This window comes from Sebastes fasciatus, chromosome 1 (genome assembly GCF_043250625.1).
Source record: "Sebastes fasciatus isolate fSebFas1 chromosome 1, fSebFas1.pri, whole genome shotgun sequence".
Classification (NCBI taxonomy): Eukaryota; Metazoa; Chordata; class Actinopteri; order Perciformes; family Sebastidae; genus Sebastes; species Sebastes fasciatus.
The window spans coordinates 24,770,454-24,793,859 of NC_133795.1; the positions used below are offsets into that span (position 1 = coordinate 24,770,454).

The 23,406-nt window shown below is 40.1% G+C and overlaps 1 protein-coding gene across 4 annotated transcripts in view; it reads left to right on the forward strand.

Annotated features, from left to right (window-relative positions):
- Positions 1-23,406, forward strand: part of igsf21a (immunoglobin superfamily, member 21a) — a 238,025-nt gene that overhangs the window by 194,388 nt on the left and 20,231 nt on the right. For all 4 annotated transcript variants that reach the window (XR_012594339.1, XM_074639254.1, XM_074639277.1 and 1 more), the window contains exons 5-6: positions 3,715-3,830; positions 17,992-18,469. Coding sequence is in view for 3 of the 4 variants with exons in the window: in XM_074639254.1 (XP_074495355.1) it covers positions 3,715-3,830; positions 17,992-18,469 (594 nt within the window). In the remaining variant the exon portion in view is untranslated. The remainder of the gene's footprint in view (positions 1-3,714; positions 3,831-17,991; positions 18,470-23,406) is intronic.

Below are 23,406 nucleotides of genomic sequence, written 5' to 3' on the forward strand. Positions count from 1 at the left end.
GTTCTTTTGTGAAGATTATCTTGCTGAACAAAATGTGTTAGTATCATAAAGGTTTGTTTAGGCTTAGTTTATTTTATGCAATAATCCAAAATCCAATGGAAAAATCCCATTGGCTGTTTGTCAAAGGAACCAAGCCCCCAGGAAGAGTGCCAGGCTTTGAAGCAAATTTTGGCCAAACGGGGGTATTATAACATCCGTGTCAGTCACATGATTCCATTGGGCAAAAATATTTTTTCCTATAGACTTACATTGGGAAAGAGATGTCCATAAATCAGCGGATATTTTTTTTTAGGTAAATCAACTACCCAGTACAAACACTTGAATAGCCCTTATTTAAATCGTTAGGTCCTAAAAGTTGTAAATTCCACTAATAGCTGAATCCAGAGTTATTTCCCTTCCTCCATTCATGTGAATGAGACCAAGACCGAGGCTGCGGGGCTGAGAGGCTGGGAGGCTTGGTTAAAGGAAACACTACTGCGCCTGCTCTATGGGCCCAGTGGATGCGGAAGATTGCTGGAAGATCCGGGTACTTTATCACTCGGCAGTTGAGCCATTTTGCCTTAATGCGCCGCTGAGCAACTCTCATAGGAATGATCGGGCGCCCGCCTCCAACACTGTATCCAGTTCTCTTTATACATCCATGGAGGGAACTAGGGTGATGCTAACAACCTGGTTGGCCTACAAAAATATGTCATTCCTGCAGCACTCTATTAGGTGGCCATCCACCCACAGAGCAGAAACCCTGGTTAATGCACGGCTCTCCTGAACTAACTTGAACAGAAGGTCATGTTAGTGATTTTATCCCAACTCAACAAAACATCCTCTTATTAGTGCTTTGGAGAAATACTTGTCAGGGGATTATCAATACTTATCAGTCAAGTGGAAACTTGCAATTTGACAGTAATTATTTCTAATCTAATAAAATTGGATTTCATGAGCTTAGCTTTGTCTAAATTAAATATGTGTGCTTTGGTGTGTTAAAACTCTGCTGATCCCTTTGCATTTATGGCTGCTAATATTGTGAAAATGAATCAGAATTTTTAACTGCATATAGTATCGCAGCACTCGGAGAGCTCTCTGCAGACCAAAAAATTGACGATGGTGTTAGGAATATATTTACTGGAGCCCCAGCGAGCTTTTACAAAGTAGAGTATGATGCCGTTTTATGGAATAGAGCAATCAATATTATAAATCTATAAAAGTTGGATTTTTTTTTTTTTTATTGTCTGATTATATGCTGTGCATATTGGAGCACTGTACTGGTGGAGGCACTTCACCACTTGACGCTGCTTCTGTGTCGGGTACTTGTGAATGATTGGTCGGGAAACAGACACCTCTGACAGCTTATCATATGCCGGGTTGAGACAGGCTTGTCAGTAAGCTAATGGAGTGTTCGGAGGTTAATTTACTACCATATGAATCCCATCAATAAGCAATTAAGAGGTGTGGAAACACAGAGGCACTCAGACCAGCAGCTACATCCCCACCAACCCTCGCCACCACCCTCAACTCCCCCTTTAATCAATTCATTCCTGTGGCATGCCTGTTTAAAAGCGCTTGATGGATTTAAGTGACACACATGGAAAAGACACTGCCTCCTGCGTGACCTTTCTTGTTGCCTCGCCTCAAAATATTACTCATGGATTCAGAAATTGCAACTTCTAAAGACACTCTTCTCTCACCTCACTCAGTCCATGACATATTCACAAATGCTTCTCATTCTAAGGCGAGCTCGGGCCAATTGAAGTATTCTTAAAACACTCCACAGCTGAATCTGGAGGGAAATAATGCACCAGACGACTATTCAATGCCGATGCACTATGGGGCATGAAAAGCCTCGATAAAGAGACGGCATGTAGATATACAGATTACATGAAAAATCCTGCATCTTAAAGCCTCTTTAGCTAATGTTGTGAAAAGTGCCTTTGATACTCGGCAGTCCTCATCGGAATTCAAGTGGTCCTTGTGCAGCTGGCCATCATCTGCTGCAGTGTCGTCAGTTAAAAACGCGCTTGTTGATATTTCCCCGAAACAGCTACAATATGGTTCATGAAGTATTCATATTCATATTTAAGCCACCATGCAAGGACTCGAGTAGGACTGCATGTTGAACAGCTGATTTTCCGGGGGATGTGGGAGATTTCCATTCATTACCTCCTTCTCCTCTCAGTGCTCCTCTATAATGCTGTGAAGTCTCGCTCACATGTTTTTTTCCCTTTACACTGCCGTGACATACTTGCCCGGATCCCTGGAGAGATTCAGACGGAGGGTTAGCGATATGATATGTATGAGATTTTCTACCTTATCAGCCTCATCCGACTCACATGAGCCCCGGGGAGTTTTGAACCTACTGTCCCAACCGTTCAGTTACCATTTTAAGTGAAGATTTTCTCAGCAGGTTCTTGCGTTTGATGGATAAAGCATGTCTGCAGATTTGTTTTATTCAGTTTTATGTTAAAGGTACTATATACGATACCCAAAGCATTAATACAACTATTTGCTATGTAAAGATATAGAGGAGTAATGTCTACCTGAGCAGAGAATGAAGTCACTCTCCCTTTGTGTGTCTTGTAATCCAAGCTTTTCCTTGTTTTGTTGACATAGCCGGGCCGGCCGTGCATGCCTTTTAGTGCATGCCTTTTAGTGCATGTGAGCGTGCCCCACTGGCTAGCTCATGGCTGCTTTGCACTGCTCTCATACAACGTTTACAGCTGATAACGCCGTCCCGACAGATGGCGCCAATGTGGAAGCGTAGCACCCACCCTCTTCCCCCCCAGGTTAACACTGTTAGCTCTGTCAGAAGTGTTGCTTTTGTTTTCGCTGTTAGCACCATTAGCTGCAAGCCGCCGGCTCAGCCGTCACAACCATCGCAACCCAGTCTCACTCCCTCAGGCACCCTTTAGCGACAGTATGTGACAAACCCGGCTTTCAACTAACTCCAGTGTAAACCCACCCGCGACATTATTCAACGGTCAGAGCAAGTGCCGTAGCATTGATGGCGTGAGAGTCCGTTCAGGGTGGGCGGGAGTGGTGGTGGATGGGTCAAACAAACACATGACTTTCAACCAGGAGACTGGTGTTTGTGTCCCTTGTGAAACTAAAAGTAACGTTGATTTATTTTGTCACATTAGTCATGTGACTCGTCGGTATAGTCAGCCGTGTGAGTCACATGAGTCACGTGAGTTGTTAGTCAGTGAAGTTAACGTCAACCACGATTGTTTCCAAACCATAACTAAGTGGTTGTGATGCCTAAACCTAAATTCCTGTGTAAACATTAAGTTTATTTTGAAAGGACGCTATGCATGTAACAAGCATACATTGACACGCAGTCCATAAGTAACGCAAGAGGGGTACCCCGTGTGTTGGTCTCTGATGCCGAGAGCACCGACCAATCATGTGTTGGCCGTTGCCATGTTGAAAGCCATGCTGAGGCAATAGAAATGCTCCTAATCTCACATTTAGCATCTTTAAACATCTGGACACAACAGCATATCTTTTTCTCTGCTCTTACTCTGCTATCAGTATTGCCAGTGTTGCCTCCACCCACATGTATAACCTCTAAGACAACATTTTATCACAAAATAACTCCGGGATTGCACTGAGCAAGTGAAAGCAGATATTTTCAAACGGTTTAAGAATATCTGAGGTTGCATTTTGTGTCCATCAAATGTTTTGAGTTATTGATTCACAAAGCTTTCTTCCTGTCCTCCACAGCGCCTCCAAACAACATATCAGTGGTGGCCGAGAACACTCCAGCCCCATTCAGTCGATACCAAGCCCAGAATTTCACTCTCGTCTGCACTGCAAAAGGAGGGAAACCAGCCCCATCGGTGAGTTGCTGCTGAAGATGCCCCATGCTGCTCGTCCACCAGGGACCCGCCTTTACAGCACACAGATCCCTGTTGTTTACAGAGGAAAAGAAACTTTGCATGTTGCAGACGTTTTTGTTTTTTTTCTTTTATATATCAGTACATACACTACTGCATTGCATAGCAACAGTACAATCCTTTATCTCAGTGCTTTCCATGGATATCCAGTGTTGGAAAATGCTTGTGGATACAAGCTCCACACAGACCATGTCACACATAAACACACAGATATTGTATTCTCGCAGCAATTTAAAATAGCTGTCACCATTACCGCTGTTACATTCATTACTGATTGGCCTGTGATTGATTACCAGCACTAATTTAGTCATGCAATGTAGTCATTAAAAAAGGTAGATCAGATTTAGGAAACAGACACATTAGTGTTATTGATGGTCACACTCACGGCAATCAATCTAATCACAGTGACATGATAGCGATTGCACACAGAATTATCATTGGACACCCTCATTTGTGTACATGCAGAAACACACTAATATGCACATGCATGCAATCAAGCAAACACAAGTACACACACACTTCAGTGTCACGCTTACACACACTTTTTTTCTCAACTTTTTGAAGTGCAAGACAAGGTCCCGCAAATATCCGAAGCATACATTATGCTCCTGTGTTTGGTGGCATATGAGCTTACGGACGCTGTTTGAGAGCGGTCGCTCGCTGTTTGTTCCCACCGGGTCATTAATCATCGTCCATGGTTGTATGGTAATGGACTCAGGACCCTGAGCACACCTATCTCCTGCAATTATGAGCCCAGTGAGAGGTGAATACAAGGTGAATATGATTTCCTGTCTCTCAGGTACTTCCTGGTTGATGGTGTGATGAGTGAGGTTCTCCCCCGTTGTGATTTCACAGGGAGCCTTAAGCCATTAAAGCTCAGCACCGCAGGATCCTCTTTCCAGCGCTTAATGGAGGAAAAGAGATCCAAAAGGTTTCAGCTGGTCAGTAAGCCCTGGCTGTCTCGGTGTCAGCGGCCAAGTCACATTGCTGATAATTAGCTTTGTCAGTGACTCAGCAAGAAAGGGATCCAAATCACTGACTTCAGATTAAAACAAAAATTGAAATATTGTTTGGCCGCTCCATTCTCTATTATATTTGCAGATTGCAGAAAAAATTCTTTGATATAAGATATATTGAAAGGTTTTGATATTGCCTCAGCTTTGTGCTGCAAAGACGATTTAATTTCAATCCAGCAGTTTTATCACTGAAGAATTTTAAGTAGCACTACAATCCGAAGAGAGCAATCTGTTTCATATACTCAACCATAATTCTATCATTTCAGACAGTAAATCAATGTTAAATAAAAACCTTGAACATTTCTTCTTAAAGGGTGACGAATAAACAACACGAAAATGTGAACTACACGCCTGCAAACATTATATGTCTAGGGATTTTATTTTGAAAGGTAAGAACTGAAAGGCTGGATCTGGTATGAGCTGCCTTTGTCAAGGTTGAAGGGAGTAATACAGTTTGCCGTCCTGGTTCGGACTACGGCACGACTGTGTTGTTGTTTCATAAATATAGGCACAACTCAACCCGATCCGCACAACGTGATTGGTTGATGCCTTTTTTCACTGACCTTGTTTAAAAAAAAAGTATGCTGCTTTTTTGCTGTGATATTTTCATATTCTGTGTGAAAGTGCTCATGACAAAAACAGCAGTTTAATTAATCACACAAAATGCTGGTGTGTGTATATGCCTTTATTCTTTAAAATTAAATCTAAGACAATGCACAAATTACACATGAGCTTTAGAAGTACATGAAGAATTGGTTTGTAACCTAAAAAGAAGATTATTTGCTGGAAGAAGCATAGCAAAGTAAGCCTTTTCACACGGGGGATGAAAACGAAAAAACAAGATGAAAATGTGGAATATTCGTTGCCGACTTTTCATGTTCAAACCTTTCACACCAAGGCTGACATGAATATTAATGTTGTTAATATATTGATTGCGTGAGCAAAAGTAGTAACTTTATTGGTTGGCTTGTTTTTACTGGCATCCGAAATTTGCAAAAATCGAAACAGCTGCAGAAAAATAAAATGTGTGTGGATTGGCTCATAGAGATAGATGGGTTCAATTTTTTTAATTGATGTGCGAATCATTCGCACAAATTATTTGCGTTTGGTCTGAAAAGACCTTAAGGCAGATTTAGTGATGTACTGATGATTGATGTAGTGAAAGAAATCGTGTAATGAGGAAGTTGAGAATTGTTTTATAATGGTGCAGGATGTGGAATATTAAGTGAAAGAGGCTTTGCAAGTACTACAAATAGAACTGACTACATAAACGTGTCCCTATAACAAACGTTATATGTTGTATCTTAAGATAAGGCAATATAAGCAAGAATATGTTAAGAAAAAAAAGGAAAGATGAGTTGTCGGCCGCTTGTTCGAGGCCGTTAAGCGTGAATGATTGTTGACACACAGCTTGCTGAGTCAGTAAAAGTAGCAGTAAAGGACAAAAAGCATGGAATTAATTAAAAATAATGAGCTATGTGGGTTGTCATCGGATCAGACACATAAGAAACTCATATCTTGAACCTTTATCGCAGTAAATGTTTCAGTTCAGCAGCCAGACAAAACCACTTTAAAACAGAATGCATTTGCTGGAGCTCCTGGACAGTAATCTTAAGGGAAACACTGAATCCAATATCATCTTAAAAGTAACAAGACATGTCTCCTACATCTTCACATTGGCTCATTCTGTTTCCAAAGTGGGTTTTTTTTCAAACCTACTCTATTTTACCAGAGAAACAACACTGCAGGTGTTCTCAGCTATTCTGTTTGAAGTTGGATGGATTTAATTTGCCAAAGTCACCAAACTTCTCCCTGGCTGGAGAGTCAGATGTTAGTCAAGCACAGTTTGTACTGTACACACCCACACAGTCCTGAGAAGAGGTTTAATCATCCAATATAAGTGAAAACACCTGTGTGAGCACCATGAGCGTGATGCTCCTAGTGCTCTCATGACATGGAAATGCTTTGCTTATACTAAGGCCCTGTCTACACGTATACTGATATTTTTAAAAACAGGTATTTTCCTCTAAGTTTTGGCCTCTTGTCCACACGCAAACAGAGTTTTGGGTCACAGAAACAGATATTTTTTTAAAAATGCCTTCCAAGGTGCAGATTTTTTAAAATTCTGTTTACTTTGTTTCTCTGTGGACGTGTAAGACGGAGCTTTTGGGAAACCATGACGTCCTCTCCTCATTTCGCACATTTGTTAGCACTGCTCCGACTAATTTGACTAGTTTAATTAGACTTATTTGAAAAATGATACAGTCACAGGAGGCCAAAGCAGGGAACACATTAAACATGTTGAGGCCGAATGGTGATTGAATGTGCTTTTGGGCGATTGAAGGAGAGGTTTGGAGCGCTCAGAAGTGCTATGGACATAAACATGAATGACCTCCGTTATGTCATTTACATTGGAGCCTGGATGGAAACTAATGTCAGTTACTTATTAGCCTCATTATGCTGTATCCTATAGGCAAACAGACAAAGTGTTTTCACTGGAATGATGCAAGACATAAAGTCAAGTCTGCATGATCCATGGAAATTGGGAATGAAATCCCTTTCAACTTGAGAAGTTACTTTGCCTCTGTGGGGAGTTGATCATGGCCTGTCAAAGTTGCCTTGTACCGTTGGTCTAAATCAAAACCAAGTAAACAGACTCTGACAGGTTTCATGGATAGATTTTAGAAGTACAGTCTCACTAGGCCCCCTAGTCCTGCAAACTTATTTTATCTTCTTTGAGATCTCATGCTGTGGCCCTTAGTCAGTAGCAATAGCAAAAGGAAATATTAATTTGTAAATGGCATGGAAAAAAGTTGAGTCCTTTGAAAAGTAGAGCTTGCTTTCATATTTGTTTTTGGTATATTCTCTATACTTTTCCCACTGTTGAATCATAGCAGGTTAGCTATGTAGCCAGCTGTAGCTAGAAATTGCCAAATTATTTGTCAAATCTTGGCATACCAAACAGTAGTTGTTAAAAAATAATGAAAGCTAAATTTCTCACCACTGTCTATGTAAATACCGGTTTGCAAAAAGGGCAATTACAAGATAAAATAACACACTGTTGTGGAGTTATCATATTGTCTGCATAGTATTACGGTTGACATAATCCCCATTAAGTTTTAAGAATGAGCACAAATATAACATTTAAACTGTGACCATTTGTTCTATTTATGCTGTTGTCCACGGTCATGCTGCATAACACAACCTCATTATTAGGTTTCTAAGTATTTGCTTGGATGTTGTTGCTCTGGCCCAGTTGTGTGACTGCAACTTCAAACGGCTCCCTTTGCTTTTTGATGAAACTCATTTAGTCTTTGTCGGTGCTGCTGCCCTGAGGCTTGTTGCAAAATGAGCTGTTGTCAGCTCTATTTTCAATGTCATATCATTGCAAGCCTGGTCTCAATAGTGGCTCGAAACTTACAAAGAAATTGGCCTGATTTACTGAGCCAGCTAAATATGACCATTCTGTAGTATTTCTAATTTAAAATTCTTTGTTTCTAGCTATACCAAAGTAAATTTATATTCTACCTTGAGAGACTGTAATGAGTGGATTCCTTAATACACTGAATATAAAGATTGTCCTCCATGTGACATTTGTACATGGATTAAGGATATAACACAATCTGTAACTGCTGTATTTTCAGCCTTACAGCATGTCATTTTGTGACATATCTTCAGCCAATCTTTATCAAAATTAGATTTTCAAGTGAACATTGAAACTAAGATTAATTTACAGAAACTCCTGTATAATTTTTAAACTGCATTAATCGTTTGCCACTTGGGGGCAGCAGAAACAAGTTATAAACACAACATTGGCATATCACCTTTGAAGTTGATATGTCGAACCAATTATACATTCTCACTCCCAACTCGTCAAATACAGACACTTGGTCAGTGGCCCTACACTGCAAACTATGACGCTCTAGGTACCCCTCTAGCGTCAGCTTTGTTGGTGTATCAGGGACGGTTTACATGCATTACATGAATAGTGTCTTTTCAAAATAAACTTCTGTGTTACAGGAAATGTAAAGTTTCTGCTCCTTACATGCGTACAGTCTCTTTTCAAAATTAAATTCCAACATAGGTTTACTTCATTTATTGGTTTACTTACGCAACAAATCTACTTGGCTAAGCTTAGGCAACAAAACTACTTGGTAAGGCGTTAAGTACCTGTACGTAACAAAAGTGAGGTAAAATAAATCAACGTTGACTTGGTTTCACACGGAACATAAACAGTGGTTGTGGGCTTACTTGCTCTTCATACTGCGTCAGTTGCTCTGACCGTCTAATACATTGGAGTTAGCTGAAAGCCCGGTGCGTCTCATACAGAGACTAAAGGGTGCATCAGTGTGTCGGTCTCAGACGCCGAAGGACACTGACTCAGTATTTGACGAGCTGGGAGTGAGAACGGGTTGATCGAACTTGTTAGCAAACAGTTACTTATTTACATATCCAGCAGTTACAGAGCAACATTCCATTCATTTGGAGACACGTTTGTATCCTGATGAATGTTAGTCCAATATTCACTCACTTTTAGCTCTGTTTTTGGTCTCTCCCAACTCCTGAACTCCTGGAGAAAATATATGTCTCCACTATTCACCAGCTAGTTGCTAACTTTATCTGTCTGACATTTGGTGCTGAGCAGGTAGTGTACGGTGCTTTTTTAGAGCTGAAAACAGCTGACTGCTGCAGCCGCTGCAGATGTATTGAGAGCAGTGAGAGTGAACCAAAACAGTTGTGGCCAGATAGCTAAACAATGAGCTGAAACTCACTATAACGCTCCGTCAGGAAAAGGAAAAAGAAATCTACATTAAAAGATATCAATTATACCTGCCTTAAGGATTAGGTCATTTTAATATAAGCTTGCCCACATTTTATGTTCCCTGGCACCAACAACTTGTTCTATTTCCTGCTGCAAGAAAACAGCCAAACAGGGTCCTCTCGTTGCAAGCACTGCTTAAAAAATGGCTTCTGTTAATAGAAAAAGAGAAAAATGGGTAGGAAGGACAAAAGTAGCTGATTATGCTGCAGATCAGCAAGAATCCCTTCAAGTAATTAAAACAAAACAACCGGTGTAGCTACGCAGTGTCTGTGCTGCAAATGTTATTTTTATCTTCGGGTTTTCACATAATTTATATATTTTTTTTATTTTTAACCTGACATATTTTTTTTGGGGGGAAATAATTACTGATAAATTAACAGTTTTTTAGATAAAAATAAATATATAATGAGCAACATCAAAATTGTGTTTGTGCTTGTGTGTGTGTCTGTGTTCTTGTACTTAGTGAGGACCGTAACTAGTTTTTAACCAACAGAGCAAGGACAGTTTTGGAAAGTGAGGACAATTTGGCCAGTCCTCATATTTTCAAAGGCCTGTTTGATGGTTAAGACTTGGTTAAATGGGTCAGGTTACAATTTGGTTTATGGTTAGAGTTAGACATTTAGTTGTGATGGTTAAAGTTAGGGTAAGGGGCTAGGAAATGCATCATGTAAATGAGGGTCCTCATGAAGGTAGATGTACAGGGATGCGTGTGTATGTTTGTGTGTGTAAAAGAGTAGGGGAGAGCGAAAGCTGCGTCTAAGCTACTTGTCAGGCCCGCACACCTGCTTTATACTCACTTAACCATCTCTGTCTAAGCTTTATGGACAAAACAAATTAGCCTTGAGACCTCTTACTCTATCCTTTGAGTACACATGTAAACATCCAATCACGCTGTATAGCCATACTGTATTTTGTAACTGCTGTGATCAAACCAGAGGAAAAAGAGCCATAGGTAACCACAGCCTTGACTTTATACCATATAGAAGACCCTCAAGTGCTTTTAACATCATTTAATTCAACATTTTCTTTTATCCTAAACAGAGACATAAGGCTTTTTGCTTGTTTTGATTAAATTGATTTGGTCCTCCACAAAGAAAAACCCATTCACTGTTGCTACGCAACATCCTTTTGCGTCTTTCCAGCATCCATTGTAAAGTCTGACACTACATTCAGGCTTAGACATTTGAAAGTGTTGAAGTTCATCCAACACTGCTACTGTTGCATGTCACTAATATTAACAGCAGTTTTAGAAGGCTCCTTTTCTACCTTCTTCTGGCTCATTATCTGCTTTCTATTGGTTCTTCAAATGGAGACACCCAACATGCCAAATTCCCCTAGTGCAGCTTTGAGGGAGCTGAATATAATGGACTGCATGTGGGAAAAGTGTCTGGTATTATGTTTCGAGATCTGTCGCCATCTGATGTCACTGAAGCAAGCTGGTGACATATCAATAATAGCTTCCCAGTGCCACTCATTAGAACATCCTCAGAGCACAAGCAAGCACTGATTGAAAAGAAGAAAGATAATGATAGTTAATAACAAGAAGGAAAGCTGATTAAGTCATGGCTCTCCTCTTTCTCTCCCCCGTTCTCGTGCTTCTGCTCTCTCATTGAATCACCCTGTCACCATAAAAATTACCGCCTTGTCCTTTTGACACCGCCATGATTAATTGCAGCAACATAGAGGTGTATATGGACCGATGCATGATTGTTATATTTTCAATAGGACTCGGATTTGAGATGTTGATGAGATGGGGGCGGCTTGGCAGTGTGCAGAGTGCAGGTGCTTTCATCACTGCCTATTCAGAGGAAAAACGCAGAACCCTTTTCATGCCATCCCAGCTTAATTTTACCACTGCCACGGCATTGTGTACGAGCTACTGCTTAGAATTACATTGCACTTTTTTTCCTGTGTTAATTCATTCAAGAATGAAGTAAGTGGTTTGTGTCTGGTTTCATTGTCTGCACATATTGGACTATGAAGTATTTGGGGATTTATAAGAGAGGCGTGATTGATAATCACTTTATTCCGTGCAGTAACACTGTTTGTAAGAGAACAATACAACAGCAATGCCAAAAACACTCAAAAATCCTCTTTTACATGAGAGCAAGCACTTCTTTCCAAGTTCTACAGCAGCAAAATGTATCACCTAACAAGCCAGTGTGTTGATGAAAGACAATTTAGCCATTTTGCACATTCCACTTTTTGCACATTCCACCGTTTCTGAGAGTAAATTTCGAGATTCAAATGTATTTCAAGCCATCTTAAAGGACACAAAATGTTGTGTGACAAGGTGCTGTTTAATAACAATTTTACTTTATTGTACAACATGAAAAAATATATTGTCAACACACATTTCCTGAAGGATAATCACATGAAAGGTGACTCTTCTGAAGCAGTACCCAACAAAAGTGCCCATGTCACTTTGTGAAATGCAACCATTCATTGGACACATGTATCACAGTGAGAGACATCCTCTGCGGTTTTGTTGGCAGCTTTATAATCACTTGTGGAAAATTAATCAGTGTTTGCTCTCCCATTTGAACGGACTGAAAGAAGTGATGCGTTCTTTGTTATCGCTGCCTGTCAAACAAGGAAATGCGGGAAATGAGATTTTAGCAAATTAGTAGGTAGCTTCAAGGAACAACGACCAAGTTTACAGTGATGACAGATGTCTCCATAATTGTGCTTTTTAAGATGAATTGTGGATTTATTTATTTTAATATTTACAAAGATACGAGGTCCTGGTGGTGACTCATTTCGTTCAGGCAAATGGAGTCTGGCAAGGGACCTTTGTCACATGTCTCTCTCTTCCCTCTTATCTGGCTGCTCTAAGCAAATCATTTCAAAACAATGTTGAACCCTTTTGCAAGATGTCAAATCTTGGCCTTGAAGAACTGCATTCAACTCAAACAAGTTAATTCCGAGTCACGATTTGTTAGGCATCCATTGAATGTTTTCTCACAAGTTGTCATCTTTGAGTCTGATATATCAAAGAGTAAAGTAAAAGTGCTCACATTTAACTAATTTAAAACGACAGTCAAAGCTCTATTAAAGGTCCAGTCTGTAGGATTTAGGGGGATCTATTAGTAGATATGGAATTTAACAGCAAGAAGTATCATTTCTTTAGTGTATAATCACCTGAAACTAAGAATCATTGTGTTTTCGTTGCTTAGAATGAGCGCTTTATATTTACATAGGGAACAGGTTCTACTGTAGCCCAGAACGGACAAACCAGCTGGCAACCTTCGGTTCAGAAAAGTGAAGCCAATGCAGAAGTGCCTTAAACTTGCATTCTTTCTAACAGCCAGCAGGGTGCGACTCCTCTGGTTGCTAAAAAGAAGTCAGATTGTATAGAAGTCTATGAGAAAATGACCCTACTTCTCACTTGATTTATTACCTCAGTAAACATTGTAAACATGAGTTTATGGTCTCATTCGCTAGTTTCAAGTCTTCTTCAATACAGCATGATGTTCATTTAGTAAATCATGGTCCCATTTAGAGTCAAATAGACCATAAAGCAGGGTATGCTTTAGGGCGTGGCTACCTTGTGATTGACAGGTGGCTACCACAGCCTTGTATGGTTTGGGTGTTGTCATGTTTTCGTCTTAGAACTTTAACCCTTTCACATTGTGTTTTCAGTTCATGCAAGTTAATTGTAACATTTTGGGCACCTAAAAATTATGAGATTCAGCGTCCATTGGTAGTTAGCTCCACCCTCTCATGCCACTTCTGGTGGCATGAGAACCAAGATGGTGAATTCCAAAAAATAAGATGGTGATGGGTAACGCCACGGTGACTACGTCCACTTATATACAGTCTATGGGACAAACCAAACACTGTCTCTAGAGAGGGCCATTCATGTTTTTGCATCGGCTATCATAGTTCTCCTACACGTTTTGCACACGGGAGGAGTTTCAGTTGGTTGCAACCTCACCGCTAGATGCCACCAAATCCTACACACTGCACATTTAAAGCCAAGACATTCTTCTGAATGGCATTCAATATAACATGATTCACTTGTATCTTACAGTAGTTGCTGTCTATTGCTGGTGCATCATAACAAACACTGCAAAAATATGCAATGTATCAAGGGAAAATGTTTCAAAAATTACACGTTTAACACTGAAAAAAATGCCTTTACAAAGAGGAATCATAATCAATGCGGACTGGAGGCCATTTGACAAGATATTCACTAAACTCAACCTCTCTAATGTACTGTATGTCTACTTACAGTATATATGTGTCTGTATTTCCATATAAATAATACTGAATGTGATCTGCTTCCTACAGTAGTGATGACTGGGAAAATGAAATGAAGGAGCAGAACTGCAGGATAATGGCGCAGAAATAACATTTATTTCCCTGCAGCTACATATCTGTTACCCCTCTCATTCATGTCTTTGATGAAACATTAATTGATTCCCTTTTTTATACCTCAAGCAGACAGGTGGCAAAGACAGATATTTAGTCATGGTGGGATCACTGGGTACACTTATGCTTGATATTTTGCTGGAGGTAACATCTCAGTAAAGGTATTATTTCTGACTCCTTCAGAGCACACGGCCCTATGCGCGCATAAGTCATGTAGATATTCTGTAATTCTTTTATGCGTGTAAATTACCTTCTCTGTTAATATTTGTGGAAACAAACCAGTTATCAAGGCTTACATAATTATTCCCCTTTTATACCAATCCATAGCCAACCAGGTGTTATTGTGTACCCACACCATTTTGTCCAACAAAAGCTACAGAGCAGGTGCATGGATCGGTCTAATCCACGCTGCTCTCCCTCCACCTGCTGTGATAATTAATGAGGTGTTTTAATACACAGTGAAAAGGCTTCTTCTCCTTTGCAAGTTGTCGAGTAGCTGTAGGAGTTAGCAGCAGACGCAATGGGGTCATTGTGGATCCGAGGTTGATGTTTCTACTTACCAGTGCGCTGTTGGATTTTAAGCTCTGGCTCTACAGAACACTTTAATGCAGATAGAGTGCGATGGGTATTGAATGCTCCCACATGGTACAATTCAAATGAGGAAAATGGGCTAATCTGTGGAACGTCATTCGTAAATTAACCATATATGCTATGCTGGGCTTTAATCATTACGCTTGTATTGATTCATACATTGAAAGGACTGTTTACCACCAAAGGTTCACCGTAGATGTAAAAATAAATGGCATATAAGAAGAATTGTTGTTTGTTTTTTTATGGACATAATGTATGAGTAGGTGTCTTGGGAAGTTGAAGCGTATAAGAATACCTGACACAACCTGCCCCTTAGCTAATTTGGAATGAATTTATACGTGTAGCAGAGAGTAATAACTTGTCTTTGTATGTGTGTGTGTGAACAGTGGAACTTAGTAACACTTACCCTTTTGAGGAGCTCTTTATTTTTTAATTTTTAGAACAAGATCTTATGCACTAATTAAAAACCAAGGTTGCTCTTGTAGGTGTAGTCATTTGTCATCTTTTAAGAATAGATTGCACTGATGTGAGATTTCATCATTCCTCCAGCAAGGGCTATTTATTATCAGACTTCATAAACCGGTTGGAAAAAAAGAAAACATCCGCTTCAAGTACTCAAATGTGGGTTTCCTCTAATGAAATATCTCATTAAACTTAATGAAAATCTATTTAAATTATCAAGGACTGCTGTGCATCAACCTCTGCAGTCACAGCACAAAATTAACAAACTAGCTTAGAGAAAAACAAAACTTGCATTAAAGTTTAAAAGAAAAGCTTGTTTGAACCAAACCTCTGTACTGAAAGTATAGTGCAGGTAGATGGGGCCATAGAGCAATTCAAGGCTCATAGGTAGGAGCAGCAAGGTTGTTCAGGAGGACGAGTAGTTAAAGGTTTTCTTTGTTTTTTAATCCATGGTACTGACAACAACCAGTACTGCAGAACGCCTTTGAGCAAGGTCACTTAGCCCATTGTGGATGTGCACCAGCCTGCTCTGATGGCAGGCATTAGAAAGTTTTTAGAGTTGGCTATAAATACTATGATACAACAAAGCAGCACAACACAGCTTGGAAAATAATGATGTGGCATCTGTCTTTGCAAAACATAACCTCAGCAATAAGGAGGGGCACACAGACAGCCCCCATTTATTAGTGTTTTAAAATAAAGTTGCTGAAATAAAGGTTACATTGAATGGAACATAGAAGGCTTACAAATTATCAACCAGGTTTTGTTCCTTTGAAACTCTTCATTTGTTAATAGATTGGTAATATGTTACAGTGCAATTTGAAATACTAAGTGTTCTTAGGTACAGAATACTGTGTGTGCTTTGAGGAAAAATAATGTGTTTTCACTTTCAAGGCAAATCATTTTTCATAGAAAGGGTCATTCATAAAACTTTATTGTAGTCCAAGGATTATAGATTATATCCCTTTTGTGAATGTGAAAATATAATTTGGAGTTATTCCTCAGGAGCTTGGTCTTATCCTTACTTGTTTACACTCATTACAGCTATTTACCACCACTCGAGGCATCAGCCCTAGAGGTGGCACCATATATCAAAGCATGCTTCAACCATCTCTTCACAAAAAACTCAAACAATACAGTGAAATGGAGTTTTTACAATAGAATAATGGCTCTCTGATCTTTGGCAAATTGAATTCAAATGACCAAAGGTCCCCAAAAGAGCTGCAGATAAAATGTTCTTTTCTTCAGCAACAACAAAATACATCACATCTGTTTGGAAAACAGCAACACCCTCGGCGGTGACTTTACAGGCTTATTTCAATGCTAATATCTGGAGGTTATGCGCTGAAATGGGAGCATGAATTCTCTGTCAAGTGATTAAACACCCAGAGATGTTAATGAAATGGAGGAAGATCCTGTAATATCCTAAGCCCTCGCGGTGGCCGCACATGCTACTACAAGACAGCAGATGAGACAAGTCTAAAATCAATTTCTATGCCTCCGCACCGGCAATAGCTGTTGCTGTTTTCGGGTTGTCTGTCCGTCCGTCCGTCTGTCCGTCCATCCATCCATCCGTCCGTCAGTAACATTCTCGTGAATGTGATATCTCAGGAATGCCTGGAGGGAATTTCTTCAAATTTGGCACAAAGGTCCATCAGAACTCAAGGACAAACTGATTAGAATTTGGTGGTCAAAGGTCAAGGTCACTCTGACACAGGGCCGGCTTAAAGCATAGGCCATATAGGTGGTCGCCCAGGGTGCCACCTTCTGGGGCACTTCTGGGGGGCACTGTCATTCTCTAAAAGACAACAACAACAAAAAATGCCGATGGGCATCCTTCCTCATTTTCTGCATTGAGGTAACAAATGAACAAATAAATAAATCTTTCTCACACTTTTTCATCTGTCCGGCCGCATTAATTTGTTAATAAAAGCGTAAATTGTAGTTAAACTGACTAAACACTTTTAAGCCAACAATTTCAGGGACCAATTGTTTATTATTATTATAGTATATACAGTTATTTATGAAAATGAAATTATTTGTCTTAAAACCATTGTGATGTCTGATATATGTGTTGTGGTTTATGGGGCTAGGGCTGGTTCTGGGGGGTTGAACCCTAACCCTAGAGCGGCGTCGCCGCCATTGACGGGGGGGTTTGGCCATAACTCAAGAATTCATATGCTAATTGTGACAATTTCACACAAATGTGTCACACAAACAGGACAAAATGATGAAGTGATGACATTTTGGTCAGACATGGATGTAAACTGCAACTTACTGGTTGGTGGAGGCATACAACCGTGAGGTGGTATTTCTAGTTTAAGCTACACTAATCAATCGTATTGGGGACAAAATGTGTAATGTGAAAAACATCACTTCTAACTCAGAGAATTATCATACCACTGTGCAGTCCCGCACAGCTCTGCGGAGCAGTTTTAGCTGTAAATGTTCCATTAAACCCACTGTACACTACCTGCCCATCACCAACAGGCAGACAAACAAAGTTGGTGACTAGCTGGTGACTAAATGATGAACTGATTAGATTTTGATGGTCAAAGTTCAAAGGTCCCTGTGACCTCACAAAACACATAAGGGGCGTAACTCAAGAATTCATATGCTAATTTTGACATTTTCGCACACATGTCTAGCAGGATAAAATTGATGACCTTTTGGACAGACATGAATGTAAACCTGACTGGTTGGTAGAGGCATACAACTGCAAAGGCGGTAATTCCAGAAAATATAAGTACATTAAAATGTCTTTCCATCTCTTGTTCTCTCTTTTTTCTCCTCTCTGTCTACTTCTCACTCTATTCCAATACTCCTTGTTCTGTCTTAGGTGTACTTCAAGCGCGATGGTGAGCTGATAGAGGTGATCTCCTACACTCAATCCTCCAGCGAGCAGGGCGGCGGCGCAGCGGGGGTGAGAGGAGCCCGGCCACTCATCAGCAGGGACCTTGATGACACTAAACTGCAACGTTCCCTCTCCCTTCTGGACCCCGAAGGGCGGGTACCCCGTCTGTACACAGAGAGCCCACAGCGTGTCCACACTCAAGGCCAGCAGGCCGCCGAGCCTAGCCCTGCAACAGAGGTCATCCCAGAAACAGTGGTGAGCCGGGAATTCCCCCGCTGGGTCCACAGCACAGACCCCCTCTACTACTTCAGCCACACTAACATCCCTCAGAGTGACGGCTCCGTCGTGGTGCAGGCACGACTCACCTGGACCCTCAATCCTCAGCTGGATAATGATGCACTGTTCAGCTGCGAAGTCAAGCACCCAGCCCTATCCATGCCCATGCAGACAGAGGTCACCCTAGGTGAGTGGGATGCAGACTAACTCATTGTTTTTGCACTCTCATTCCCCCACAACCGTTTTTTCATCTGTCCTCTATCCCTCCTCCCACTCCACCCAAAACACTCCACCTCTACACCCCTTTTCTCATTTATTCTCCATTTTAATCTCCCGCTGTCTCCTTGTATCCCCCTCGCCGCGCTTGGAAACCGACCGGGCCCCCTTATGTGTCCCTTGCAAATGTACTCAGAACAACACTGATTTTCATTTGACTCCGCTTAATTGTGTTACAGCCGAGCAGATTGCGGGTTTAGCGGCAAATGCAAAACTCCAAGTGACTGACAGGGCAATTCATCGAGCTGTCTGTCTCTAGATTGAGTTAACTCAGTGCCGTTATTGAAAAAGTCAACCTGAATTAGAGAAGTCAAATGAGAATTTAGACACACTGACCAACGTTGTATCCCTGGAAAGACGATCTCAGAGATACCGCCCTCCTTGGAACTTCAATGAGCACCTCCCTTAACGCTCTTCAGTCTTGCACTTTATTTTTTTTAGCCTCTAAATTTCATCACTTTATTTCAAGGAGAGAAACACTACGGCAGTGGGATTATTTGTGTGTTCATCTGCAAACTATCAAAGCAGAAGACATAGTGATGCAGATACTGAATTCTGTAAACAGTCCGTGCTTTAAAGGAAAAGTTAGCATTACGTTTTAATAGAGTGTGATCCAAGAGAAACAAACACGCTCTCTCATTTTTTTTGTAATCTAAAACAAAGATGGCTTCCAGCGCATCCAATTAACACTTCAAAGGCATTACGTTGGCATGGTCTTCCTGGAGACAAGCCACACAATCCTGACATGATGATAAACAGAGACATTATCTTCCATGTGATTCTAGCAATGGTTGAAGGCAGAAAGAGCATCTGAATGAGGAGACTGAGGCTGGTACATATTTGCTTGCTTCGCTGTGTCTCGCTGTCAGTGTCTTATCTCACATCACCACCTTTCATCTAATTAAAAGTATCCCTCTTACTATGCTGGTGAGCAGCCGTGGTCACTCTGAGTCGATGTATAGAAACTGTCATTATCATCTAGAAGTGGAAAGTCTTTAATAGGTTTTAAAAATGACAAGAAGGGATTTAAAATCTCCTGTAAACAGCTTTATCTTGCCTTAAGGCTGCAGTGAGTAGGATTGGTGGCATCTAGCGGTGAGGTCACAGATTTCAACCATCTGAAATTTCTCCCATGTGCCAAGCGTGTAGGAGAACTACAGAAGCCGACACAAAGTTACGAATGGCCCTATCTACCTGTAGAGCCAGTGTTTGGTTTGTCCTTTCTGGGCTACTTTAGAAACATGGCGGTGCAACATAGCAGACTCCGTGAAGAGGACCAGCTCCTCACGTTTTGAACACAAACCAAAAAGTCTTTAGGTTTAGGCAACAAAACTTTATTGGCCAGACTTCCGCTTCTGCTCTTGTCATAATTACTACGGTCGCTATAGAGGTCGCTGTCGTCTTCTTTAATGCCTTATTTTGGTGCTCTACCATGTGAATAGATGATAAAACCTACTAGTGGGTGTAGCAGGCCCCTATTGACCCACATCTATGGGGCTTAGAGTGACTGCTAACGTCTATTTCATAGCCTGACAACAGTCTAATCGGCTGCCTAAATGCTACACACTGGCCCCCTTAACTGTTAAGGCCTTTACGCACCAGGGGCGTGATGAATAAACGTAAAAAAGCTTAATGTTTTGGAAATTAGAAAAAAAAAAAAACATTATATGGCACTGAATTTGATCTGAATTTGGTTGATAGATCGATAGATCTGGCAGGTAATCTTGTGACAGCAGGTTGAACCATCCATTAGTCCAGCTTTCTTTTCATGGTGCACTCACATATAGTTGAGAGCTTATAGCTTGAGAGAAAAAAAAGTTTTATATTTTGGGTTAATTTCAGTTCTTCCCTTTTTGTTTGCCAAGAAGATTTGCTGCCAGAATCCATATAAATATCTGGGTAAATAGGGTGAATCTACAGGGTCTCAATTAGTGAGGAAGGGACACTCCTTTCTGTTGTACCTTTTGAATCAGTCAGTTTTCAGTTCAGACTGACGAGAGGAGTGCACTCACAGATAGATATCTAGTGCAGAACAGCTTAAAGGACTAGGCTGGCATTATTTTATACATTTCTTATAGTCAACAAATCCCTTGGAAAGACCAAAATGATCATTTTTTTAATGATTTTTGTAATGTATTATATAAATTTGAGTCAACCTCTTATATATTGTGTTTAATATGTAGATATTAATACAAATGTTGGCCTATTGCTAAGCTGAACTTGCCTGTATTCCTGAAAAAGAAAACATATATTTTTTTCTTTTAGGGCCAATATTAAAATACTATTATTTAATATTTTTTCTACCTTTTCTATGCATTTTTCTAGATAGTAGTTTCTAAGATAACTGTCTGTTTTTTTCAGTGAGATTTATAATATATATATTTGACTTGATAGTTAGATCAAGATTAGATATATGCTTGTTTAATATTTATCTTAATGTTTCTAGTTGCTTTTCAAAGAGGCATGCTCTGTCATGTGGGAGTATCAGACAGCGTCGTTCAGCTCTGCTCTGATTTGGGCAGCTTGAGAATAGATTGTTTCTCAATCAGTCAGATCACAATCACCTGAGTGATGAATGGGTTTGTGTTTATATATTGCTTGCTCTGCTTTGTGATGCTGGTTTGACAATGCCTGATGAACATCAGTGTGAGATCGAAACATTGCACGCTTAAACTTGCTACGAGCTTTTAATACAGTGTGTGGATCTTTTGTTTGATTCTTGCTTTAGTTTGCTTTTTTGATCCAGCACCTGTTCATCTAAAGACCAAAACCCAGTCTATGACACTCAGCCCCAAGCCTTTTGGTTCCTAATTAAGACATAAATATTTAAAAACAGTTCATACATATGCTGTAAAGTTTCATTTTTGAGAAAAGTGGGGTATTAAAAACAAAGACTGCTGGGCACTGTAGTTTTTTAGCAAACATTACCCAAACAAGATATAAATAGTGCATTAGTTTGGCACTATTTTCATTTGTAGTACTAGTGGGAATTTATAACAGCAGGACGGTGTGTGTGTGGGATTGAGTCAAAAAGTAATAAAAGACCATTTCTCCCATTGCATCAGTGTGGCTCATTGATGTGTTTTTGATAGTTTTACACACAACTTGTTAGTGTGATTAATATATTTTGGGGTTCAAGTTCCAAAGGGGCGCAAAACCATAATTGCTGGGGTTTTTTTTCTTCAGAAATGTTTGTGGAAATACCCGTGAGACGGTACATCGTAGACATATGACATTTTCACCAATGATTGGAAGTTGTGTGCAAATGCTGCTCAACAAATGTGCCCCCCGAATCGACCGTGAAGGGGGTGCTATAATTAAATTTTGAACTTTGAGAAGACATAACTCCTACGCCGTGAGTCCGATTGACATGAAACTTGCCATAGATATCCATCCTCATTCACTCTACAAAAAAAGCCTCCCGGACTACTAAAATCCACCTGACTAGATTTTCTGCTATTTGGATTATTTTTTTTTGCACATTTTTGACATCTCCTCCTAAACCGTAACTCTGATTTGTACCACATTTTCTGTGGATCATTATTGGACTAAGCTTATCAAAACATAGCAAAAGCTTCTTGATATGTCATTGTGTTTTGACGATATTGACCAATGAGCTTTACAAGGGCGTGGCTCAGGACATCAATAGACCTAATTCCTCAACCATTGGGTCAATCATCACGAAACTTACTGGAAATACTGGAAACATACCCTGAATGTTTCATTCAAATTGGCCACTAGAGGGAGCTACAAATGCAACATATTAGGTCAAATGAATGAACGTCTGTCAGATTGTCATAAAACATGTTAGTTATCTTTAATGCCGGTGTCGGAAAGTGTCAAAGGTCTAGACCCCTAGCAGCTTTCAACTTCTAACGGTTTGTGTTGGCTTGAACGACTGAATTTCCACTTGCGGCTATATTGTTGGTTTTGGTCTTTTCGTGAAATTTGTTGATCTTCATTAAAATATACAATATTGCCCGCCTTATCCTTTAAACCACCTAATCATATATAAGCACAGGAGAGGATCCAGTGTCTTAAAGCAGTTTAGCTCTTATTTAAACTCCAATTGTCGCAATTGGTATTGTCACTTTTTTCAAACGGGAATATCTCATACCAGAAAATTGTCTTTTAAAATGTAATAACTGTCACCATGATATCCCAAATAGATTGAAATATAGTACATCACATGCAATACGGAGACAGCCGCATCAGCTGAAGGTATAATGGCATGAGCTGTCTTCTGCAGACAAAGTATTGCAGTAAAGAGTCTAACAGCTCTTTGCCTCTTTCACATGTTGATGATAAAACAGATGACACACCCTGAGGGGAATAGGCCCCGTCAAACTCTTGCTAAACGTCAAAGGCGCTAATATTTTGACAAGCCCTTCTCTCTGCTGTGTTTGAAGGCATTAATTTATCATTACCTTTGTTCTTTTAAAGAGATGGAAGGAGCAGACATTTTTTCCCCAACCACCTACAGAAAAGAGAACAAAAAAATGTGCATTTGTTGATTCTAATTGGAGCACACTTGAAATTCAAAGCATTCGCAGACCTGCTTTGGGTTTTATCCATCTTGGAATAGAATAATATATAAAAAAGTAATAGGGTTGTAATTCAGGTCGGAGGTTATGTACAATGGAAATTTCATTTGGCTCATATCATAGCCAAAGCGGCTCCCATGTTTTTAGAGTATTTGACCATTGTTGAACTCTAATTGAATGTGACTGTGTAAAAACAGCTCACCAAATGATTCCCATAATTGCGCTCAGTATCTGTCCTACTGTATATATACACACTCTCTCTGTTCTCTCAGGTGTGTTTGGTCAGGAAATGAAGAGGAGGTAT